Raw genomic sequence first — 18,474 nt, 5'->3', positions numbered from 1 at the left:
CAGGCTCCTCCATCCATGGGATTTTCCAGGCAAGAGTACTGGAGTGGGGTGCCACTGCCTTCTCCTGTAATGCACTAGGAACCATTAAGTATTAAAGCTGTATATCCCAGGTAAAAATGTTAACATTTACTCACAAGGAGGTCAGTGCAGATATTTTCCTGCAAGGGTAAAAGCCAAGTTTCTAATTACCTCCAGTAGATTTTCAGGCTGCGATGAAAGCAATTGAAACAAGTCTTCCAGAGAGAAAAATGCATCTGTTCCATTTTGATATCTCTGTAGAAAAAGTCATTTAAATTAAAAGGTTAAAGTGGTTGCCTGGGACTTTTAGACTTAATCTAGAAAGGATAACCAAGTCATATCCAAGCTGAATTTATCTTTATTTTGGAATTTTTATAGTTCCTTTTTTAGTACTGTATTTTAATATCCTGCTTTCAACATTTAACTCTTCCTCCATTCCTGCTCTAGTAATTTTCCATCAATTTTTTTGGCTTGTGATCTTAGTTCCACATTATTTTGTCCCTCCCCAGCCAGCCTTCCAGAGTGATTGAGAGGATATTGTAATTTTCAGTCAAACGTATTTAGAGTTACCAAGATTTATCAGTCTCTTTATTCACTATTGTTTCGTTAAGTTTCTTGTTAAAAATGATTTCATAGTTTTCTAGAGTGGCTTCATGAACTCTCTAGTCTTTGTAATTTGGAATTATTTTGCCTTCATGCTTAGGTCAGGCTTAATATTTACCCTCAGCACTGTCTTGTGGCATTTAGTTATAAAATGACAGACCTATAGTAAACTAATCTTCCCCCACCCCCTTCTGTTCAGTTGTTCAGTCGTGTCCGACTCTGCGACCCCATGGACTGCAGCATGCCAGGCCTCCCAGCCCATCGCCAATTCCTGGAGTTTACTCAAACTCATGTCCATTGAGCCGGGGAGGCCATCCAGCCATCTCCTCCTCTGTTGTCCTCTTACCCTGCCTTCAATCTTTCCCAGCATCAAGGTCTTTTCCAGTAAGTCAGTTCTTTGCATCAGGTTGACAAAGTATTGGAACTTCAGCTTCAACATCAGTCCTTCCAATGAATATTCAGGACTGATCTCCTTTAGGATGGACTGGTTGGATCTCCTTGCAGTCCAAGGGACTCATAAGAGTCTTCTCCAACACCACAGTTCAAAAGCATCAATTCTTTGGCCCTCAGCCTTCCTCATAGTCCAACTCACATCCATACATGACTACTGGAAAAAGACTACCATAGTCTTGACTAGACGGACCTTTGTTGGCAAAGTAATGTCTCTGCTTTTTAATATGCTGTCTAGGTTGGTCATAACTTTTTTCCAAAGAGCAGGTATCTTGTAATTTCATGGCTGCAGTCACCATCTGCAGTGATTTTGGAGCCCCCAAAAATAAAAGTCAGCCATGTTTCCCCATCTATTTGCCATGAAATGATGGGACCAGATGCCATGATCTTAGTTTTCTGAATGTTTTGAGTTTTAAACCAGCTTTTTCCACTCTCACTTTCATCAAGAGGTTCTTTAGTTCTTTTTCACTTTCTGCCATAAGAGTGGTGTCATCTGCGTATCTGAGGTTACTGATATTTCTCCCGGCAATCTTGATTTCAGTTTGTGCTTCATCCAGCCTAGCGTTTCTCATGATGTACTCTGCATATAAGTTAAATAAGCAGGGGAACAATATATAGCTTTGATGCACTCCTTTCTGTATCTGGAACCAGTCTGCTGATCCATGTCCTGTTCTAACTTGCTTCCTGGCCTGCATACCGATTTCTCAAGAGGCAGGTCAGGTGGTCTGGTATTCCCATCTCTTTCAGAATTTTTCACAGTTTGTTGTGATCCACACAGTTAAAGGTTTTGATCCAATCAATAAAGCAGAAGTAGATGTTTTTCTGGAGTTATCTTGCTTTTTTGATCTAAGGAATGTAGGCAATTTGATCTCTGGTTCCTCTGCCTTTCTAAAACCAGCTTGAACATCTGGAAGTTCACAGTTCACATATTGCTGAAGCCTGGCTTGGAGAATTTTAAGCATTACTTTACTAGCGTGCGAGATGAGTGCAATTGTGCGGTAGTTTGCGCATTCTTTTGCATTGCCTTTCTTTGGGATTGGCATGAAAATTGACCTTTTCCAGTCCTGTGGCCACTGCTGCGTTTTCCAAATTTGCTGGTATATTGAGGGTAGCACTTTCACAGCATCATCTTTTAGGATTTGAAATAGCTCAGCTGGAATTACATCACCTCCACTAACTTTGTTCATAGCGATGCTTCCTAAGGTCTGCTTGACTTTATACTCCAGGATGTCTGGCCTTAGATGAGTGATAACACCATTGTGGTTATCTAGGTCATGACCATCTTTTTTGTATGGTTCTTCTGTGTATTATTGCCACCTTAATATCTTCTGCTTCTGTTAGGTCCATACCATTTCATGCCCATCTTTGCATGAAATGTTCCCTTGGTATCTCTGATTTTCTTGAAGAGATCTCTAGTCTTTCCCATTCTATTGTTTCCCTCTATTTCTTTGCATTGATCAGAAGGCTTTCTTATCTCCTTGCTATTCTTTGGAACTCTGCATTCAAATGGGTATATCATTTCTTCTATCCTTTGCCTTTCGTGTCTCTTTTTGTCAGCTATTTGTAAGGCCTCCTCAGACAACCATTTTGCCTTTTTGCTTTTCTTGGGGATGGTCTTATTACTGCCTCCTACACAATGTCATGAACCTCCATCCATAGTTCTTCAGGCACTCTTATCAGATCTAATCCCTTGAATCTATTTGTCACTTCCACTGTACAATCGGATTTGATTTAGGTCATACCTGAATGGTCTAGTGGTTTCCCTTACTTCAGTTTAAGTCTGAAGCTGGCAATAAGGAGTTCATGATCTGAGCCACAGTCAGCTCCAGTCTTGTTTTTGCTAACTGTATAGAGCTTCTCCATCTTTCACTGCAAAGAATATAATGTTTGATTTTGGTGTTGACCATCTGGTGATGTCCATGTGTAGAGTCTTCTCTTGTGTTGTTGGAAGAGGGTGTTTGCTATGACCAGTGCATTCTCTTGGCAAAACACTATTAGCCTTTGCCCTGCTTCATTCTGTACTCCAAGGCCAAATTTATTTGTTACTCCAGGCATTTCTTGACTTTCTACTTTTGAATTCCAGTCCCCTATAATGAAAAGGACATTTTTTTTCTTTTTTTGGTGTTCTAGGTCTTGTAGGTCTTCATAGAACTGTTCAACTTCAGCTTCTCCAGCATTACTGGTTGGAGCATAGACCTGGATCACTGTGATATTGAATGGTTTGCCTTGAACATGAACAGAGATCATTCTGTCATTTTTTGAGCTTGCATCCAAGTACTGCATTTCAGACTCTTGTTGACTATGATGGCTACTCCATTTCTTCTAAGGTATTCTTGCCCACAGTAGTAGGTATAATAGTCATCTGAGTTAAATTCACCCATTTCCCCCCATGGGTAGTTTTATTTTCTTAGTTTTTGTTGTCCTGTCATTTCACTGTGATAGGTCTGGGACTTAATTTTTTATTTACTCTGCTTGGGATTCTGTGTATCCCTTTAATCTGAGTCATAAGATCATTTTAATTTTGGAAATATTTTGGCATAAACTTTGAATACTGCTGCTTCATACTTCCCAGTCTCTCCTAGGACTTCTATTAGCAGTAATTTAGATTTTCTTATTCTATCATTGTCTTTTATTTTTAATGCAAAAGCTCATCTTTGAGAGCTATTTTCTATAGGAATGCCACATACCAAGTGTTTGCCAACTCAGTTTTATATTTTTCTCTTCAAGGACCAGTTTTTCTATCACTTTCTACACCTTTTCTTGACTCAGGATTCCTGACCGTGACGGCAGTCTGAATCCACAACACGTGGTGGTCTGATTTCCGAAAGTTGGATGGACAGCTTCCTTGCTCTGTCTCCTAGCTCATGGCTAGAAGTGTCCTAGCTGTCATTTCCTAAACTAGAAGAGTCTTTATTAAAGCAGGGAACTCAGGTACCCACAGGCATGGACTTGTGATCTACTCAAACCCAGCCTCTGTCATGGCATCTGGATAGCTTCAGCTTTTGTGCCTGATTTGAAGATAGTATCCATTATGCCTCATCCAGGATTTCTGTATCTGGTGTGTCAAAGGGGTGTCTTTATATGTTAGTAAATTCACATTCATGACTTGTGCTGTGTGTAACTCCCACCCATAACTTTTTACTCAAGAGTTTTCTTTTTTGAAGATTCAGATCAGCTGGACTGATTTTGTGATGGTGGTGTTCACTCAGTCATGTCCAACTCTGCGACCCCACGGACTTCAGCACGCCAGGCCTCCCAGCCCATCGCCAACTCCCAGAGTTTACTCAAACTCATGTCCATTGAATCAATGATGTCATCCAACCAATTCATCCTCTTGTCTCCTTCTGCTCCTGCCTTCACTCTTTCCCAGCATCAGGGTCTTTTCAAATGAGTCAGTTCTTCACATCAGGTGGCCAAACTATTAGAGCTTCAGCATCACTCCCTCCAATGAATATTCAGGACTGATCTCCTTTAGGATGGACTGGTTGGATCTCCTGGCAGTCCAAGGGACTCATAAAGAGTCTTCTCCAACACCACAGTTCAAAAGCATCAATTTTTCAGCACTCAGCCTTCTTTATGGTCCAACTCGTACATCCATACATGACTACTGGAAAAACCATAGCTTTGACTAGACAGACCTTTGCTGGCAAAGTAATGTCTCTGCTTTAATACGTGGTGTAGGTTTGTTGTAGCTTTTCTTCCAAGGAGCAAGCATCTTTTAATATCATGATTTTGTGTATGTGGTACAAATACTTGGGTTTGCCATGTTTTCAAGGCTTTCTGTGTGTCTCTGGATGTTGTAAGACATATTTAAGATAAGCTGGTGGATAGTGTTTCTTGTTCTGGAAATTATACATCCTTAGTGGGTAGCAAAGTTCTTCACCAATCAGTGAAGATTTTAAATGATATTTTAAATGATACTAAGAAAGATATTAAGAAATTTCAGAAACTTGATTCAATCGTCCTGGCCAACCATTGACTAAATTTTACCTGATGGTCACAAGTGTGTGAGAACGGGTAACATCAGCACAAATCTATATTCATTCCTGAGAAAACAACCCTTAATTATGGGTAAATAACATTGTTTGCAGACAAGAAAGCCTTAATATTTAGAACATGGAAATATGGGTATAAAGATCATTCTCTTTAAAGTGAATTATGGACTGATCCTTCAGGCTATTCAAAGAAATATGTCTCATTAGATCTTTTTTACCTGTTTCTTCCTCTTCAGTGCCTGTCGATGGAGGCCTGAGGAGCTAACCCCTTAAAACCAGCATTCTGGTTGATTCCGCAGGAGATGGGAAGATGGAAGGAAGAAGTGACAGGGTCCCTTAAACACCCATTATCTCACTATTACCACATTACCACCTCTTATGTCCACTCTCACTGAGCTGTATTTTTCCCCAGGTTCCTTTCTGCTGTGAGGGTGGTTTTGGCTTCAGGTAGTTGCTAGTCTACAGGGGTCTCCCTATTTCTTGGTATTGTCCTTAAGCCTGCCCTTCGTTCCATTACAAAGAAAATCCCCTCACTTCTCTTCAGAATCCCATGGGCCTGTACCTTTTACTTGAGGGCCTAAATGACTGCAGTCCTACATCTTCACATGAAAGTCCTTCCTAATCAGTTCTGTTTTTGGCCAAGAAATCACTGTATTTTGAACAGAGATTACTAGGAATGTTAAAAAAAAATATGGACACATTTTCTACCTTTAAAAATATGCAACAATACATAAATTCAACTTGTCTTTAGTGAGAAAAATATGTCTTCAGACCAGTTAACCTGTAAATATTCGTGTATTTAGTTTTCATTAATAGCAGTCTAGGCTTGCAGTGCAGCTGGAAGGAAGTCACTGTTAATGAGTAAATTATGTCAGTCATCCTAAACATTCTCAAATGCCAGTGATTCAATGTGGCCACAGATAACTCCTTTCTGCTTTGTTAGAAGCTCCTACAAGAAGTGTAATTTAAACACAAAACAGAAACATGGACGTAGAAAAATGTAGCTGAGTCTGGTAATTAAGAACCAAGGCACAAATTCCACACTGTTAAGTGATGGTGTTTCTAGACAGTTTTGTCCAATCTGATGTCTGTCTGCAGTGAAATATTTTAAATTCTCCAAGGAAGCTCTCTAAATAGTGAGTGCCTGTTACCTAGCAGTGAGTGAGTTACTATAGGCAGTTCAAAAAAGGAGAAAATAAGGTCCTACTTTTCTGGGAAGCCTTGTGAAGGGGTATAACTGCAAAGACATACCCAGGAAAAAAATGAATCAACAGCATGAATGAAGTGGCAGTAAGACCAGTCTGAGGACATCTTTCGCCTCAGAAAAGATGGTCCGTGAGGCACTCAGTAAAGTGGTCTGAAATGTCTCCAAAAAAGACATGGTTATTTCAGTACTCACTGGCACTGATGTGACAATCCTCTGGCATTTGTGTGTGTGCGCACGTGTGCGCGTAATGAGGTGGTGAAGCCACATAGCGAGTACACGGATTACAAAGGAGCACACGGCCTGGGGAGAATACCCGTGTGTAAAAGCAGGCAGCTGGGCACACCTCTGCATGTTACAGCGAAATGCCAGGCTGCAGTGGGACCTCATTTAACTGCAGCTAATAAAAGGGTTGAATAGCCTGAGGTAAAGTGAAAATGGGAAGGGGTTCCTTGGGGGTGAACTCCACATCATCTAAAGACTAGCTAAAAAGGACTCAAAGAGACCACTTAGAAACATGGTGTGTTGAGGGAATACAACAGATGAGCATCCAGAGCTTGCCTGAAAAATAAGGGCAAGAGGCCAAGCATGGGCTGCAACTAGAGAAATGACTGACAAAGGAGGTGAGGTGCAGCTTTCCAGGACCAGCAGGTGCTTGAGAGGCCACTTGAGGTGGAGGTACATGTGTCCTTGAGAAGGACAGTGAGAGACTCCCAGCTGTAGGGGACTCCTGTAGGGGTCTCCAAAGAACCTGCAAAATCAGAGTGCCTAACCAACAGGGAAGTGGTTTTAAATATATTCTGCGGTCCAGGGAAACCAGTTTTCAGACTGGCAACAGTCAAGGAACACCTTTTCTGAGCTCTTACCACCCATCACACCCTCAGCTTCAGAGAAGATGGCTGAACAAACAAGGGAGGAAGAACTGGGGAAACCCAAGAAGCAGGCCACACACACCCTTTTCCTCCCTGCCAGGCTTTGAGGTTGCAGCAGGGATAAGAGTGGGAAAACTACAGACTTGTTGAGAATTTACACTGGTTCTGTCTACCAACTGGCTGCACTGGGATGAGCAGAGAGGTTTTTGGTCTGATTATCTAGCATATGGCCTGTCCCAGATTTCACCCAGCATGCAGGGGAGAACTAGTTCCCTAAAACAGGTTAGAACAGGCTGGAGGAGTAGGGGAGTGGTGAGTGAACAGAGGGAGCAGAACTGTTTTCAGGCTTCATTCTGCCAATCATGTTACATTCAGGGTGACGTTAGAAAGTCAAGGCTGCAGTGATGATGGGCTGCCTGAGAAGGGCCAAGGCATAGTACTCTTTACCCTCCATGGGTGTTCAAGGCACAGCCCCAAATTCCACCTGGGGCAGTGCAGGGCGGGGAGCCCCATCAGGGCAAGACCTGCAAGGGTGCCACCTGCCAGGGGAAGTACCAAGTGGTTAAAGCTCTCTGGAATTCCAGACTTGTCACTGCTGAGTAGAACCCAGATTAGGTCCCATGTTAAAGAAGGAAGGAGTTCAGCCTGGCTCCTGGAGTTCACCTTTCTCCACTCTCTCTGATATTCATGAGTGTGGTTATTAGTTGCAAGGAGTCAATGAGGCTATCCAACTCCACCTAGGCCAAAGATGCAAAGTGGGCTCATGGATGCCCAGTGAGCATGGTGTACCAGGAGACTGAGCGAGGATGTGAGCCCAAGTTCCAACCGGATTCAGGGTGATGTCCCTGTAGGGCCCTGTCCTTACTTTCCCAGACCTAGCCAACCTGTCTACTACTTCTGAAAGTGGCTGGTTTTGATCGAAGATTCCAGGGTTCAGGATGCCAGCCATCTCTACATCCCTTGCAAACACAACTAAACCTTCTAGCAGATTTCTAGACGGGTGTGTGAGAGTTTAACCAGATATAATGGTCTATGGCTGATTCCTTTCTAAACCAAATAACCACATCCACAATTTTAAAAAATATGTATTTTCATATATCAAATTTACTTCTAGTAAGGCACACATATAAAATCCATTCTCAACACAAACTGTCAAAAGTCCTAAAATCTACCTTAAAGCCAAAATAGTATGGTTGGACTATTCCGACATGCTTACCTCACTTCTAGACTCAGTGGTTTTCTCTGCCTCCCAGGCAGGCTTATCTGCTACTTTATTTTCATCTTCATTCTTCTGCTGTAGTGATTTTTCCTTCTGGGTTGATGATCTTTGCTCATTTTCTTCATGCTGGGGACTGTGACTCACACCTCTTAATACCTCATTCTCCTATAAAAAGGACCAACCCCAAAATGTGCTAAGTACAAATCCACACTTTATCAAATAAGTAAAATCTGTAAAACTGTTTTGTACTTACTGCTCAGTGATCAGGAAAACCCACAAGTCGAAAGCTAAGACTGACATTTCATTATTTTGGTATCAAAGAAACATTTTAATTCTGAAACAAAGGTCAGTTTTGTGTCCTGTTCTTTTCAAAAACTCACTGTGAGACAGGCTGTTCTGATCTGGATAATGTAAATTATTTGCATTTATAAACCCCCTGACTTCAAGGAGGGTAAAGAGAGTTGACTTCATTTTATACATTTCTATACTGTTTGAATGTTTTACCACAAACATGTATTTCTTTTACAATCAGGAAAAAGGTAAATAAATTTTTATTTTGAAAAAAATTTAATGATAAAAGCTTAAACTAACATCTCCATTGATATTTTCAACTGTGTTTATTTATACAGATGAGTCCTTCACCTTTAACTTAGGAGACAGATAATTAAAAGGAGACAGATAATTAAAAGGCTAGAGAATTCTTCTGAACATTCAAACAGTTGCCATTTAGCATATAATATATATTCTGATACTTCCAATTACATTAAAAATTCTCTGTATACTGTTTCCCCACTAAGCTCAGTCGTGTCCAACTCTATGCGACTCCATGAACTGTCACCTGAGGGACTGTCGCCTACCAGGCTCCTCAGGCGACAGTCCATGGAGTTTTTCAGGCAAGAGTACTGGAGTGGGTTGCCATTTCCTTCTCCAGGGGATCTTCCCGACCCAGGGATTGAACCTGGGTCTCCCGCATTGCAAGCAGACGCTTTACCATCTGAGCCACAGGGAAGCCCAATGGCCCAATAACATCAAGGTCTCTTAAATTCTTTCCAAGGATCTGTTTTTAATTTCTCTCTTCCAGCAACAAAACATGCTGGATTAACTCAAGGACAGCATTACTGCCCCCTACTCTAAACCATAGGAATGTTCATCTTTAAAAAGAAAATAAAAGTCAAAGAAATGTAAATACACAGATGCTAAAACAAGGAGAGAAATCAAAGCAACAGCAGAAGAAAAAGGAGGCTAATGTGCTGATGGCCCACTTGGTTCTACTTGCTTCTCTGTTCACTGTACCAAATTCTTGACACTGTAGATGTTGGTCTTCCTACCTCAATGATCTCTTGTTCACATCCTCTATCACAAGTAGCTCGTGTGCTTCAAGACATTGCTTCTGCTACCCTATCCTCTTTTCTGTGTCAACAATACTTCCTTGTCTACTGGATAATTCCCATCAGCCTTCGAACACACAGTAACTAACACCTACATCTGTTGGATCATCGAAAAAGAGAGTTTCAGAAAAAAATCTACTTCTGCTTTATTGACTGTGCCAAAGCCTTTGACTGTGTGGATCACAACAAACTTTGGAAAATTCTTCAAGAGATGGGAATACCAGACCACCTGACCTGCCTCTTGAGAAATCTGTATGCAGGTCAGGAAGCAACAGTTAGAATGGGACATGGAACAGCAGACTGGTTCCGGGGAAAGGAGTACATCAAGGCTGTACATTGTCACCCTGCTTATTTAACTTATACGCAGAGTACATCATGAGAAACGCTGGGCTGGAGGAAGCACAAGCTGGAATCAAGATTGCCGGGAGAAATATCAGTAACCTCAGATACACACATGACACCACCCTTATGGCAGAAAGTGAAAAAGAACTAAAGAGCCTCTTGAAGAAAGTGAAAGAGGAGAATGGAAAAAGCTGGTTTAAAACTCAACAGTCAGAAAACTAAGATCATGGCATCTGGTCCCATCATTTCATGGCAAATAGATGGGGAAATAGTGGAAACAGTGACAGACTTTACTTTTGGGGGCTCCAAAATCACTGCAGGTGGTGACGATAGCCATGAAATTAAAAGACTCTTGCTCCTTGGAAGAAAAGTTATGACCAACCTAGTCAGCGTATTAAAAAGCAGAGACATTACTTTGCCAACAAAGCATCCGTCTAGTCAAAGCCATGGTTTTTCCAGTAGTCACGTATGGATGTGAGAGTTGGACTATGAGGAAGGCTGAGGGCCAAAGAATTGATGCTTTTGAACTGTGGTGTTAGAGAACTCTTGAGAGTCCCTTGGACTGCAAGGAGATCCAACCAGTCCATCCTAAAGGATATCAGTCCTAAATATTCATTGGAGGGACTGATGCTGAAGCTGAAACTCCAATACTTTGGCCACCTGATGCTAAGAACTGACTCATTTGAAAAGACCCTGATGCTAGGAAAGACTGAAGGTGGGAGGAGAAGGGGACAACAGAGGATGAGATGGTTGGATGGCATCACCGACTCAATAGACATGAGTTTGAGTAAACTCTGGGAGTTGGCGATGGGCTGGGAGGCCTGGCGTGCTACAGTCCATGGGCTTGCAAAGAGCTGGACAAGACTGAGCGACTGAATCGAACATGTTATTATATTTGTTTATCTGTCCCACTAGAATGCAAGTTTCCTGAGGGCAGGGACTCTGCTTGATTCCTGCTGTATGCCCTCTGCCTACACCACAGCCTGGCACACAGCAGACCCTTAATAATAGCTGTTGAACAGATGAACTCCTAGATACAACATCCTGAGTTTGTATGCAATTTCTGATGAGTGAGATTCCATAGTCTTGCTCTTTTCTGCAACTGAAACACTGATTCCCATCTAAATTCAGGGAAAAAGGGAAAAGATAAGACTGGTCATCACTCTTTCAACCTCAATCTTTTGCCAAGGTTTCTTTTGTTAAGCCTTAAGAGAATCTAATTCAAAATTCTAGATTCCTGAGGCAGTTAACTTTGTTTACAAATAAATTTGCTGCTGGTGGGCATAGGAGCATCTAACCTCTAAATCACAGGATCTATTTTAGAACCATGAAGCAAGGTCTCCTTAGTCTGTAATATCAGAATTAATATAACACATGTAGAGAGACACATAAACTTGCAAACATGAGAATGTTATCTATGCTGCTGCTACTGCTAAGTCGCTTCAGTCGTGTCCAACTCTGTGCGACCCCAGAGATGGCAGCCCACCAGGCTCCCCGGTCCCTGGGATTCTCCAGGCAAGAACACTGGAGTCGGTTGCCATTTCCTTAATATCAGAATTAATACAACACATGTAGAGAGACACATAAACTTGCAAACATGAGAATGTTATCTATAACAATACATAAATAAACAATAACAGAGGAAACCAGCAGCTAATACCTAACGAGATCAAGCCCATAAGGAAACTTTCAGTGTATGAGAGCTCGGTAACAAAAGTCTGTAAGATGCCCTGCCTTAAAACTCGGGAGAATAATGGAAGCTAGAGAAATTCTGTATGACCACAAATCACATGGCAAGAAGCAGAAAACAGGTTAAAAATCCTATTATGTCATATAATAATGGATCATAATTCAATAAATGTGTTAAATAAAAGGACCAACAAGTTCATTTCAGTATAAACAAGTAAATGAGGAAAAAGGGAAATATCTCCCTTAGAGTAGAATGCAACTAATAAATATAGAAGGAGAATGATGGAGTTAGAAAAATCATGAATGAATGCTGAAACTAGGGAATAAAAACTTGATGAAAAATAAAAATATTTAAGTAGCCTCAAAGTATCACCCCAGATTACTTTTTAATTACAAAGAGAAAAATAATAACCCTTCAGGAGAAACCCGGCAAACACCATCTAAACCAAGTGGTCAAATGTTATGCGGCAGCCTGAATGGGGTCACTGCGGGGGTTGGGGGAAGAATGTATGTGTATGGCTGAGTCCCTTTGCTGTTCATCTGAAGCTATCACAACATCGTTAATTGGCTGCACCCCAACACAAAATAAGCTCAAAAGAAAAATAAACCAGCGGTCAAATCTATCGTCACAATATGGCGATAAACCAAGATGCCTCCTGACACAATATGAAGGATACAATACCATTTCTGTGGTGTTCATAATCTCAATGTAATGAGGAAACATCAGACAATTCAAAATTGGGAGCCACTTTACAAAATAACTGGTTGATAGTCTTCCAAAATCTAAAGGTCAAGAACTGAAAGAACTTTTCCATCTTAAAGGTGATTTAAGAGATTTGACAGTAAATGCAACATGTACTCCTGGGTTAGATGCAGACTCAGGAGAAAAAGTAGTTACACAGGATATTACTAGGGCAATAGATGAAATCTGAGTATGGACAATAGATTATAGTCTTAGATTCATGTTAAATTTTCCTGATTCTGGTTAACTGGTTATAGACCATACTAGGAAGTCCTATACATAATGGCTGCAATTCTTTCTTAGATGTTTCAGAATGAAAGAACTGTATGTGTATATAGATGTAATTATAAACAGGTAACTCAAATGGGGCCAAATGTAAACAACAGGTAAATCTGAGTAAAGGATATATACTTTTTTTAAAGTTTGAAATTATATCTAACTAAAGTTATCCCCTAAAATTCCTACATGGCAAACTCATTTTGTCCAAGGCAACCACAGAAGGTAATCTCAGAAAAACTATTCTTCCATTATAATTCCTGTTAATCTGTATTTTTCCCCCCAAAGTATATACAGTCATGTCAATTGCTTTACTATTTTTCACCTCTTCCTTCTCACGATTTAAATTGATTTCATTTTCTCGTCTCATTGCTTTGCTCATGCTTTCAGAATACTGCTCAATGATGATGATGGTATCGGATGTAAAGGAAAACAGTGTCGTCCCTCCACTCTCCATGGTCTACTATTTCACTTCTGACACCAGATGTGTGGGCTGTTCATACACCTAGCAGTTCTGTGACACCACCTGTGTGTTCTATAACTTAATTTAGTTCTGACACTATCTACCTAGAGGCAGCATCAGATCCCACATGTTAAAGGCTCAGTCTCAAAACTGCTCGCTCTCTCCCTCCAGAGGTCAGTTCCAAGTCTAGGTGGTTACCTGTGCTTCCCACCAAGTGCCTATAAATTAAAGGTCCCCATAACCTTCCTCCTCCTCTGGTGTGATTAGTTTGCTAGAGTGGCTCACAGATCTCAGGAAAACATTTTACTCAGTAGATTACCATTTTATTACAAAAGGACACAACTCAGAAACAAACAGATGCCTAAAAGCAAGGACTGTGGAAAGGTCACAAGTTGCCATGCCTGCACCACTCTCCCAGCACCTCCATGTGGTCACCAACCTGGAATATCTCCAAAGTCCTCCTTCTGGCTTTTTATGGAGGAATCACTACATAAGCATGGTTGATTGATCATTGGCTGTTAGTGACTAAACTCAATCTACAGCTGCCCTCCCTTCCCCAGAGGTCTGGGTGGGAGGGTGGGGGATTTAAAGTTCTAATCCTCTCATCATGTGATTGGTTCCCCTGGCAACAGCCCCCATCTTTAGGGGGATTTCCCAAAGCTACCTCATCAACAGAATGAAGGGACTTCCCTGGTGGTTCAGTGGCTAATACTCCACAATCCCAATGCAAGGGGCTCAGGTTCAATCTACGGTCAGGGAACTAGATCCCACATGCTGCAATTAAGACCTGGCACAGCCAAATAAATATTAAAAAAAAAACAAAAAAACAAAAAACAACCCTGTAAGTCAGGTGTGGTTAGAAGGGGCATGTTATAAATAGGAAAACCTTCCTTTCACCTTCAGGGCTCTGGAACTATTTCAAGAACTGAGGACTGAGAGACCAAATACTGTAACAAAAGATGCTCCCATCGCTCTCATGCTTAGGAAATTCCAAGGTCTTTGGGAGCTCTGCCACATAGGGGTTGGGGGTGGGGGCAGATGAGGACTAAATACATATTACATCACATTGTCACACCTGCCATTCTTATTTTTTACTCATAATGTTTCATCAGTAAGGATATCATGCAGCTTTCCTTATTCATTCACTCATTCAATCAATACATATTAAATGCCAAATAGTATACTGGATGCTTTTTCACAACAGTGAAAAAGTCTAGATTGCCTCTTCAGAGCTTAGATTTGAAGGGAGAGGAAGCCCAAAATACAAGTGGTTAGGGAAGACCTCTCCAGGGAGTGATATTTTAGCTGAGATCTAAAAACAGAAAGAGCTGTGTACAGAGAAGAGCAACCAATACGTTCCTGTCACCACAATGGATTTGATTAGTTTCTTAATGATGGGTATTTGTCTCCAATCCTTTCTTAAAAAAGAAAAAGAATTAAATGTCCTTATGCATACTTCTTTGCACATGTGTTAAGTAAAATAACTTCCTAGAATGTATGCTAGGTCAACACATACATGCATTTTTTAATTTGATGGATTCTACCCAATGGCCCTCTGAAAATGTTTCTGGTAATTAACTTACACTCCTACCAGTAAACGTGCCAATGCGATAGATGAAAACTGGCATCTCGCTATAGTTTTAATTTCTATTCCTCTTATTATGAGTGAAGCTGAACATCTTTCACAAGTTTAAAAGCATTTGTATTTCCTTTTCTGTGAAGTCTTTGTGGTCTCTGTCCATTTTTCTGGGGTCTTTTCTACTGGGGTCTACTACTGAACAGTAGTAGCATTTTCACTCACCTTCTCCCATTCAGTCTCTGATCAACGTTATGTATGAAACAAGTGGCGACTATGAAGACAGTAAGGGAAGAGTCCTAGCCAGGAGTAGGGGAGAGACTCGAGACAGGAGAGAAAGCCTGAGTTCTCCTAAGGACGGAAGCACGTGGAGCCAAAGGGCCAAGGCAGGAAAAGTCACAGAGTAGGAATCTCAGCTACAGGTTATTTCTTCTTCCTCTGCAACCACAGAGTAAATCCAAGAGTAGACGTGGGGAGACCAGTTAGGAGGTTACTACAATAATTAATTGACAGTAGGTAACAGTATTCCCAGATGGCCTAGTGGTAAAGAATCTGCTGGCCAATGCAGGAGACATAAGAGACCCAGGTTCGATCCCTGGGTTGGGAAGATTCCCTGGAGGAAGGCATGGCAACCCACTCCGGTATTCTTGCCTGGAGAATCCCATGGTCAGAGGAGCCTGACGGGCTATAGTCCATGGGGTTGCACAGAGTCGGACATGACTGAAGTGACTTTAGGACACACACACACACACACACACAGAAATAAGAGTCTGGAAAAAGGTGGTGGTGACAGAGAAGCGGAAGAATCCATGATACACTGTGTAAAATGAGACAGGGCTTGTTGATGGACTGGAAATGGGAGACCAAGGAAAGGGAAGAAAATTTAGAATGACTACTAGATTTCCGGCTTGAATAAAGATGGTGGATATTTACAACAGCCATTAAAAAGGGAAACTGGGAGGTCTTCCATTTTGGAAATGTCAAATTTGAGACGTAAAAAGTCAAGCAGAAATATCTGCATGAATGAAATGAGAATCTGGAAGTTAGAGCAAAGGTTTGAACTGGAAGTAAAAACTGGGAACACATCAACATAAACACACACACAGGAACTAATGAGATTCCAACAAGTGAGCACAAAGCAAGAAGGGGCTCAGGACAGGGTTCTGCAGAAATGAAACATTCAGAGGTCAAGCAGAAAAGCTGGTGAGAAAAGCCTCAAGACAAGAAATGAGTAGCAAGGGAAGACAGAATAGCAGTGTCTCAGAATCCAAAACTGTTTCAATAAGAATGGAGTGGTTGATTGTGCTGAATGCTGCTTGGAGGCTGCACACATGGATTTGGCAATAAGAAAGCAGTGGGTGGCCTTCAAAAATTTAGGGTAGAAGCCCAATGATACTGTGTTGAAGAGTAAATGGGAGATAACAAATTGGGAACAGTATACAGACCATTCTTTCAAGAATTTTGGCTATGAAGTGAGTGGGGAAGTGGGTCAGAGCAATATTTTAAAGATGAGACGCTGGAATATGTTTGTAAGGCAATGACTGAGGAGAAAGGATAACATTCAGAAAGCTGTAGATAGAGACTCCAGAGGACAAATGGCAGGACTGAGTTTGAAAGAAAGAGAAATAAAACCTTCATTTCAGGATAAGGAGTAGAAAGTGGATACAAAACTGTATCTGAGGATTTGGTAGTATGAAGCTCTATCCTTATTTTTGAAGGGCATTTTTAAAAGTAGAAATGGATATTGAACACTAAGGTGTTTCAAAAATATCCGCAAATTATATATAACACTCTTTTCTTCTTCTTCAAGATTAACCCCGCTCCTGAGTTGGGGCCAGACTTAATAAGTGAGTGGTTTTTAACAAAAGGAATATTATTAGGTGGGAGTAATGGTTCAGCCCCGTGGCTTCCTCTTTGCTCTCCCTCGGATGACTTGTCCTGATGAAAGTGAGCAATCACGTTGCAAGGACATTCAAGCTTTTTACGGAGGCCTTGGCCCTTCCAACTCTACTTGGCATAGAGTTGCGGCCTCCTGACCACAGCTGTCAGTGGTCCACCTTGGAACTGGATCTCTCAGCCCCAGTTCAGCCTTCGGATAAATGCACTCCAATCACCATCTTCACTACAACCTCTTGAAACCAGGAAGGAGAACCACTCAGATAAGCCACTCCAGAATTTCTAACTCACATAATAAATGGGATAATAAATGTGGTATTAAGTCATTAAATTTTGGAACAATCTCCTCTGCAGCAATGGATAACTAATACATCCATTTAAAAAAATGCTTTATGCATCTATATTTCTGTATGACTTGCTAGCATTTAATGTTTTGCAGGAATATGCATAAGAGTAATTCCTGGATTCTTCCTTTCTTTTTTGGTATCATTCGCATGCTGGTTTTGAAGAGAAAAGAATTGGGAAGCTTTATGGAACATTAGAACTCCTCACTGGAAAGCTTCAAAGAATTCTCCTTGACCTGGGAGCGAAGAGCCTCCAGCTGGGCCTTCACAGAATGCCTCACCTACATAGGGCCCCCTCACCTGAGGTCACACCCTTCCTGGGGCACCTACATCCCAGGACTGAGCAGAGAGAGCACAAAGGCCTGGCCACCTCACCCACCGTGGGACAGCTGTGAAGGGCCACTTAAGCCCAGTGCTCCTGGCACTGCCAACCTGCTCCAGAGCTTGACTCCTGCTTCTGTCCAAATTTGCTTTCTTGTATTCCCTTCCACAGCTGTGAATTTGAAATGTGCTCCCTTAGAAACATCCTGCCCATTCAGCTTGGGCTCAGAGAGAGTCCTCTTCCTGGGGACCGGTTTGTGACAGTTAAGCAATTCTATCTTGGGGCAGGGGGCGGGTGGGGGGTGGTGGTGGAGACACCAGGAACGCAAGACAAGGAGGAGAGGAAGATCCAATATTATTTCTATTTAGAAAGTGAAAAAGGGCTACTGCACTTGTATACTCTGCACAGTCCACAGGTACCACAAAAGCCTCCTGGCTAGGACAGCTCGTGTCCAAAAACAGCTGAGTAAACGAGGCCACTCCTAATCCTACCAGCTGTGACCTTAGGCCACTCTGACTCTCAGTCTCCTTGTCTGTGACATGAAGGGTAATAGTTTGAATTCATATTTTAAGGAAGTGGTTGAGGAAAAGCACTTTATACATTTTAAAATACTATGCAAACATTAATCAGTACTTTCTACTGCTTTTTGATTCTGAAGAGTTGTAATTAATGACTAACCACTGACAACTCAATCAGAACCCCAAGAGAAAGCGACCCCAGCCCCTAGTAGCCAGTAATTACTATCTCTTTGCTTTCTTCTTTTCCTGTTTTCCTCAACTCAACGACAAGGAGCAACAGTACAAGTGTTTTACAAGCACTGTTGTATATACTGGAGATTTATGGTCCATGCTCTTAAAGAATGGGTAAGCAAAACCCATCATTAAGTTACTTTTTATTTGTGTGTAGGTAGGTGATTTTTACTCTCAGGCTGGGACTCAATTTTTAAAAAAAGGAGAAGAAAGTTTCCATGCTCACTACAGGAAGCCATCGTAAACTTGTGAGCTGGGGTGCTCAACAACCCCCAGGGACTCGCACTGAACTGGCAGCTGCTGAAAAGGCAGGCCCTCCCACCACA

At 41.6% G+C, this 18,474-nt stretch overlaps 1 protein-coding gene across 1 annotated transcript in view; it reads right to left on the bottom strand.

Moving 5' to 3' along the window:
• Positions 1 to 18,474, bottom strand: part of NFE2L3 (nuclear factor, erythroid 2 like 3) — a 33,619-nt gene that overhangs the window by 3,985 nt on the left and 11,160 nt on the right. The window contains exons 2-3 of the mRNA XM_018047079.1: positions 8,359 to 8,526; positions 190 to 273 (exon numbers count right to left, since the gene is read on the bottom strand). Coding sequence (XP_017902568.1) covers positions 190 to 273; positions 8,359 to 8,526 — 252 coding nt within the window. The remainder of the gene's footprint in view (positions 1 to 189; positions 274 to 8,358; positions 8,527 to 18,474) is intronic.

Source organism: Capra hircus, chromosome 4 (genome assembly GCF_001704415.2).
Source record: "Capra hircus breed San Clemente chromosome 4, ASM170441v1, whole genome shotgun sequence".
NCBI lineage: Eukaryota > Metazoa > Chordata > Mammalia > Artiodactyla > Bovidae > Capra > Capra hircus.
Note: the sequence above shows the minus strand (reverse complement) of the source record. Positions and strands in the feature narration are given on the sequence as shown.